The sequence below is a fragment of the Eulemur rufifrons genome, chromosome 20 (assembly GCF_041146395.1).
Source record: "Eulemur rufifrons isolate Redbay chromosome 20, OSU_ERuf_1, whole genome shotgun sequence".
NCBI lineage: Eukaryota > Metazoa > Chordata > Mammalia > Primates > Lemuridae > Eulemur > Eulemur rufifrons.
Genome location: NC_091002.1, coordinates 48,013,169 through 48,020,927, shown reverse-complemented (window position 1 = coordinate 48,020,927; position 7,759 = coordinate 48,013,169). Strand labels below are relative to the sequence as shown.

At 40.2% G+C, this 7,759-nt stretch overlaps 1 protein-coding gene across 1 annotated transcript in view; it reads right to left on the bottom strand.

Moving 5' to 3' along the window:
- Positions 1–1,917: 1,917 nt before the first annotated feature.
- Positions 1,918–7,759, bottom strand: part of RAB22A (RAB22A, member RAS oncogene family) — a 50,610-nt gene continuing 44,768 nt past the window's right edge. Inside the window, exon 7 of the mRNA XM_069495579.1 lies at positions 1,918–3,267. Within this exon, the coding sequence (XP_069351680.1) occupies positions 3,170–3,267 (98 nt within the window). The 3' untranslated portion in view covers positions 1,918–3,169. The remainder of the gene's footprint in view (positions 3,268–7,759) is intronic.

Genomic DNA, 7,759 nt, shown 5'->3' with positions numbered 1-7,759 from the left:
AAATGCGGGCACAGCAGGAGGCAGGCACTTCAAACATCATAACAGGTACCAAGGAAGGAGGTTACTTTAAAAGGAACTGAATTTTTCAGCTGCTCTGCCTAGAACTTATCCTGACTGTGGCTGACAAGTAGGTGATGGAGATTTCGTGTGGAACCAGAAGAGCTTGCAATAGGTACTTCTCCCCAATCACTTCTGACAGAGAGTTTAAAATGAAGAACACTTAATCATACTTACGTTATGTTCTTTTAATCACCAAATGATAGTTAATTAGTTATCACAGAATCAGAAAAACACTTATGTGGAAAAGAGCTGGAGACCAATGGTTCTCAGGATTGGACACCTGCAAAGAGCTTATTTCAGTCTCTCCAAATCAATACACACTTGCAGCCAATTAATAATTTTTCTCTTCTGCTCAGTCCTAAAAGTTCTTAAAAATGGCCCTGCGTCATTTGGGAACCATAAGATTTTTAGAGATGGGCTATGACTCAATTCCTTTGAAATCTTGCCTTTTCTCAGTAAGAAATAATAAAGAAAATATGAAATATGTATCAGATCATTGCCTAGGTTAAAAATCCAAAATGTGTTCAAAATAAAGCACTGCTTCTGACTTTAATATTCATCTTTGCATTTTAGAAGCAAACAAAATAAATGAAAACATCTTTTCCCTGTTTTCACTGAGTATGGATTATGGATCTGAGACAGCAATTTTTCCTTGCTGTTGCTAAGTATTAAAAAGATACTACATGAGAAACAGTGACAGGTAAATTTTTAGACAGACTGAGGAAAATGAGGGGAGAGAAAAAGAGCCCCCAGAAGTGCCTGGGCACAAGCTCCACGTCACTCACTCTGTTAATAAAATATGTGGCTGTAACAAAACTCCTACATCTGGGAGGGAGTAAGAGAAATCATGAAAACTGCAAGGGGCTGAAGAGACAGACCCGTGTGGGGCTAAACGCAGTGAAGCGTCACAGTAAGATCAGAGGCATTCAGACGCTTTACCAGCAAGATGCGGCTGCGACCTTGCCTCTCCCTGTGCACTGCGATACCACGGAGTCACCAACAGCTACTGGCCGGTTTGGTGGAAAAAATGTTAAGGTCATATATTTGCGTCTTTTGGTGAAATAAGACAGAAAGGGCCATACGCATTGTCTCTTCAGTAATGAGTCAAGCAGCCTTTGTTTTTATTTTGTTGTCATGGAGATAGAGGCCCAGCAGTGGGAATTCTAGGAACATAGCAGGGCGGTGGTCAGACGCCCTGGATCGATCTGGATGTATATCAAAGAAAGTCAAACCACCTTCAGGTGTAAAGAGCCCAGCCCTGGGAATCACATGTTTTCTCTAGCAGCTAATTTAACGATGGGTAGGTAGGAAGCAATACCCTAGGGGGACAGAGTCCACATGTTATTTTAAACAAAACAATGTTAGGATTTTCACTAACTACATTTTTTCTATATGATTTCAATAAGAGAATAAAACAATTTCAAATGCTTAAGATATACAATAGGGAAAAGGGAATCGTTTTTTACTTAATCTGAGTTATAATTTTCCCATTAAAATCTATTCATATTGAGTGGGGGGGGCACAAAGAAATAACAATTATTTTTAAAAGTTTTGACTGTTCAGTTTAAGGATAGCTCTGAAAACACAATTTAGTTTGAAATTCAAGCTGTTTCATTTCCTATTTAATCTTGTAAATTTCCTTCCCTTACAATACTCAGGTTGGAAGGGTGCCAAATTAGACCAGGAACAAATTTTCACCAACTTCACTTCAGTGCTTTATTTTTAGATTATATTAAAAACCTCATTAGGCTCCCTGAGGGAAAAGAGTGTTAACCACTAACAGAGGCAGGGGAAAATAAAGGAAACGGAAAGATAAGCTAAATTGTTAACAAGGAAAGCTCTCTTAAAACAGTTGGTCTAAGGTCGCTGTAACAGCTAAAAGAAACTTATTACCAAGACCAGGTAAATGACTTGAGCTGGAGCTTAATCTTTTACCCCAAGGCTAGTAAGGACTAGTCAGGCTTGTCAAAGTGGCATATGTCTTTATTATGATTTCCAGATGGGATGTGGAGGGAAGAGCGGTGGGTGGAAGGGAAGTTAGAGAAATCTTTAAAGAGCTAAGAGCTCTATGCTCTATGCCTGTGCACAACACAAACGTATTTCAGAATCTCCTGTGGATAAGCTGAAAAATGGGTAGGCATATGCAAGACTGGGTGCAAGATTAAATGGAATGTTGAATGAAACTTTAAAATTTATTAATGTATTTACATAATTTATAATCTTTAAGCAATGGTCTCATAAATACAGACTACAACTTTACATATGCTAAGCAACAGATAATTGTTTTTCCCCACTAAAATACTTGGGTTAAATAATTGACAGCATTTACATACTTTCTTTTTCTCTTCTCTTTTTTAAACTCTCACTAGTCAGTTTGGAACATATGTAATTCAATTTATTCCAGGCAGCTTCTCTACCATCACCATCCCAATCAAGAGAGCTTATTTAAAAGGTGCCAGTAATGTGTCTGGTGACACATACATGACACAGTCAGAAGCAAACCCAGAGTGAGCTAGGCACCTACTGTTATCATTGTTAATTTACTGTATGCATCCTAGGCTAATATAGTCAATGAAAAGTGCTTTACAGATGGCAGATGAAATTGTTTCCACCAGTCCTATAAATAACCCATTTTAGCTTCAAATAATTGCCATCTCTCCACTTACGATATCCTACCACATTTTAAATGATACAATCCCCCTCTAACAGTGGTAACAGAAACCAAGGAAATTACAATCTCCACAAGGTCTTTTTTTCCCTCGACGACCACGAAAGTGCTAATATTGCCTTTACAAATGTTACATAAAATCTTGATTACAAAACTACTCAACAATTTAATCCTACCATCCATTCAATTATATGTTCCTTTTTGGCAAGGTCAAAAGCCAATGATGTAGTCCCTCTGTACATCAGAAATTCTTTACATAACAGAAATCCACAAACTGAAATACTGCTGCAGTCTTCAAAGAGAGAACAGAGCCGGTCAATTTCTGGGAATCCTTTTTGCGGGAAGAAGACTCAAGACTGGCTATGTGAAAACTGGTGGCAGGGACCCAGCCCTCCTGTTAACTTTCAGGACCACCTACTTCATCATTGTCTGAGAGCTCAGTCAACAGCAGCTTCGCTTTGGCTCTGAAGGCTGTCTTCGGAGTTTGAAGCCCTTTCCGCCAGATGGCAGGTTGGCATCAGTGGATGGAATTCTTCGACCTAACCAAGATGAGAGGAGGGAAGGGAATGAGCTTTCACTTTCCAAATCTGTTCATGCTCAGACACAACAATTTTGCAGATGCAATCTGACAGGTTTCATTAAAGTAAAAAAATAAATAAATAAATAAACTTTTTACTTTGGAAAAATTTTAGATTTACAGAAAAGTTGCAAAGATGATATAAGAGAGTTCCTATGTACCTCTCTTCCAGTTTCCCTTGATGCTGACATATTACCATGGGACATTTGTCAAAATGAAGAATTCAAAATTGCCACATCACTACTAACTTCAGACTTTTTTCAGGTATCACTGGTTTTTCCACTAATGTCCCGTTTCTTGTTTCTGTCTCAGAATCCAAACAAGGATATCACACAGGATTCAGTAAAAAATTTTTTAATTAAAAACATTGTTTTGGCCGGGCGCGGTGGCTCATGCCTGTAATCCTAGACTCTGGGAGGCCGAGGTGGGCAGATTGTTTGAGCTCAGGAGTTCAAGACCAGCCTGAGCAAGAGTGAGACCCCGTCTCTACTAAAAATAGAAAGAAATTAGCCAGACAACTAAAAATATATATAGAAAAAATGAGCCGGGGCATGGTGGTGCATGCCTGTAGTCCCAGCTACTTGGGAGGCTGAGGCAGAAGGATTGCCTGAGCCCAGGAGTTTGAGGTTGCTGTGAGCTAGGCTGACGCCATGTCACTCTAGCCTGGGCAACAGAGTGAGACTCTGTCTTTTTTTTTTTTTTTTGTTGAGACAGAGTCTCACTTTGTTGCCCAGGCTAGAGTGAGTGCCGTGGCGTCAGCTTAGCTCACAGCAACCTCAGACTCCTGGGCTTAAGCGATCCTACTGCCTCAGCCTCCCGAGTAGCTGGGACTACAGGCATGCGCCACTATGCCCGGCTAATTTTTTCTATATAGATTTTTAGTTGTCCATATAATGTCTTTCTATTTTTAGTAGAGACGGGGTCTCGCTCTTGCTCAGGCTGGTCTCGAACTCCTGACCTCGAGCGATCCACCCGCCTCGGCCTCCCAGAGTGCTAGGATTACAGGCGTGAGCCACCGCGCCCAGCCGAGACTCTGTCTTAAAAAAACAACCCCCCTCCCCCAAAAAAACCCCATTGTTTTGAGTAGGTAAAACACATTTAAAAAATTCAATCAGAACAAACTTGTCCCTCTGTCTCATGGCAGAGGCCACCACGGTGACCCATTTCTCATGCAGCCTTCCAGAGGTAGATGTGCATAAACATTCACAGGTATACCTATATACCCAACCTCCCCTTTCTTAAGCCCAAATGGGAGCAAACAGTACACACTGTTCCCCACCTTGCTGTTTTCACTGAATATATCTTGGGGATTGTTCCATCACAGCATATGGAGGCTGCTACCTTCTTCTTAATCGCTTTAAAATACTGCATTGTATGGATGTACCATAATTTATTTGACCAGTTCTCTATTGATGGATATTTAGTTTCCAATATTTTGATGTTATTAACAATGGTACAGAAAGTGTCTTTGTGAACCTATGAGTATATGTGCTGGATAAATTACCAGGAGAGGAAGAGCTAGGTCATGCTTTCTACTCCTGGGTTTGTCTGATACATATACTGTATTCCCAGTGTCTGTATAGCACAAATGCAAGAAGAACGTGCAATTTAAATTTTGACAGATGCTGCCAAATTGCTCTCTGAAGAGGCTGTGCCACTTTATTCTCCTACCAACAATGCATGTGAATGAACAGGTTTCACTTTACTGCTCCATGAAGCATAATGTCAATTTCGAGAGAATCCTTAAATCACCCGTCCACCTACCCGACCTATAACTCAAGGGTTGCTTCTTATACAAATGCACTCCTGATGCCCTCCCACTTCCTAACTCTCTCCAACATCTCAGACACTAAAATCAATTAGGACAACAGAAGCATGCTATTACATATTTGTTTACGAATTAGACCCTAAGTGCTTCTAGGGAAGAGATCCTGTTTCTCCATCTTTGTGTTTCCAGAATTTTTTTGGCATAGTACCTGGCACAGAGATATTTTGTAAAAATGGAATAAATGGACATACACATCTTTTGACATTAACGAGGATAAGAAGGAACCTCCACCATTTCGAGCAGGCTACAAATCTGTGTGGGCAGTGCACAGCACGTTTTCTACATGGACAAGAAAGTGTCCCCCCAGTATGTCCTACCACTGCTTTTCCAATGCCTATACGACACTGTTGTGAATAAATTACACATTTATTTAAAAGCTTCACTGAAGCTTCTTGTTATTTATTTCTCAATAAATGGATACTAAAATACACCTGGTATAACAGAGGCATCTGGGAAATGTGACATAAAAATTTTGGGAACAAATAACATTTTTAGAAGAAAGCAGACAAGAACAGCTTCATGAACTGGGAATAGGCAATGATTTTTTAAAGGCTACCAAAACCTTTATAATAATCATAAAGGAAAATAAAGATAAACTGCATTATATTAAGATTAAAAACTTTAGCTCATCGAAGGAGTTGATTCAAAAACTCAAAGCCACAGAGTAAAGAACTATAAAACATTAAGAAGGCAGGTAACCCAAAAAGAAAATAAGCAAAAAAAGATGTAAAAGGCATTTCACAAAAGAGGATATCTAGATATTATATGAATGCAAATAAATCTCTAGAAAAGTGCTTGACTTTATTAACTGCCATGGAAACGCAGATCACAACCTCCTCACCAGAGACAGACAGTGACTGTGATTCTCATGCACCACTAGTGTGGGTGTCAACTAGGATAACCACCACTTTGAAAACTGGTCGTCAGTAAAGTTGTACTGAATGCACGCATACCCAATGACCCAGCAATTCTTCTTGTGGGTATAAATATACCAAACAAAAATGTGTACAGATGTTCATCAAAGAATATGACCAGAATGTTCAGAGCTATATTATTTATTGTAACTCTAAACTGGAAACAGCTACCCAAATGCCTATCACAGCAGAATGGATAATTACACTGTAGATATTCTCTGCTTCCCTCGACCCCCGACTCTGATTCTGACTCTGACTCGGATACACACACACCAGCTATGAGAATGCATCACCTACAGCTACATGCAGTGACATGGATTATCTAAAAATGTAATGCAGAACAAAAGCAGCCAGACACAAAAGAGGAAACAGTATGTTTTAAAAAAATATAAAGTACAAAATGTATGTAAAACCAAAACAGGCAATGACAATCTGAAGAATTAGTAGTCAGGATGGATGGTGGTTAGTTACCCCTGGGGGGTGTGGAAACTGCCATGTCCCAACCTGAATGCCAAGCACGGTAGTATATTCAATTTGTGAAAATTCACTGAGCTTTGCGCTTCTGACATGTGCAGGTCTCTGTGTGTCTATTATGCTTTAGTACAAAGCGTGCTAGGCACTGTGCTCACGTAATTTTACAACATCCAGTCAACAATAAAGGCTATTTACATCTCTCCTGATTTTTCTAATCTTTGTGAACATTTAGTTTTTATTTTTCACAGCTAAAATTAGTATGTACACACTAGTTTTTACATAAGAATTTTCATTGCTGGTATAGTTCACCACCTTCCTGTTTTTAATACTGCTATAGTAAAGAACACTTTAAAGGGGAAAAAAAGATAATTTTAACATACTCAAGACATCACACACTTAGATATTCAAGCCTGAACTGTGAAAAATTCACAACTGGCCTTACATTGCCTTTCAAGAATGTATTTGGGTACCTGCTATTTACATCTAGGACAACAACAAACATCATGACTTTTAAATGTTGAAATGAAGGAGTTGACATAGAGGGTGCAATCAGCAGTCTACTGGTGGCAAGTGAGCTCCTTAGGTCTACAAAGTATTCTGAAAATATTCGAATTAGTGGCCAACTCTAAACATGGGATGTATAAAAAAAATCTGAAAATAACTCCCAGCAATTAGGCAACCAGGGGCCCATATTCCAGAGTGGCCCCAACTGCTGGCGCTGGGCCTGACCTGCCACCTATCAGGGTCCTCAGGAGTCCCGCAGCCTGCTCTGCTCATGGGCTACCCCTGCCTCGCCTTGGTTGGCACTGGGCTTCCTGCCCCTCCCTCTGCACAATGGCCACAAGCCCTCCCAGCTTCAGGCACCTTGGATCTCAATCCCACAGCGGATCTTAATGGGTAAGCGCACTGTGGCTCTCCCCCTCTGGAATTCTGATGCAAATCCTCACATCTCTGCAGCGCTTGCTCCCTCAGCTCTGAGAGCACCTCCTCTGAGAGGCCTTCCCCGATCACCTGCAGACATTCTTTCACTTCATCCTACAAATTATTTTCTTCATATTACTTATTTTTATCTGAAATGATCCTATTTATTTGGTGCTCACTGCCTGTCTCCCTCTGTAGAATGTGCACTCCAGGAGAGAGTGCTGGAGTACTTCACGGCTGTCTCCCCTGGGCCTGGTACAGCTCCCAATAAATATTTTGATGAATTTGAATGAAATGAATAAACATAGATGCAATCT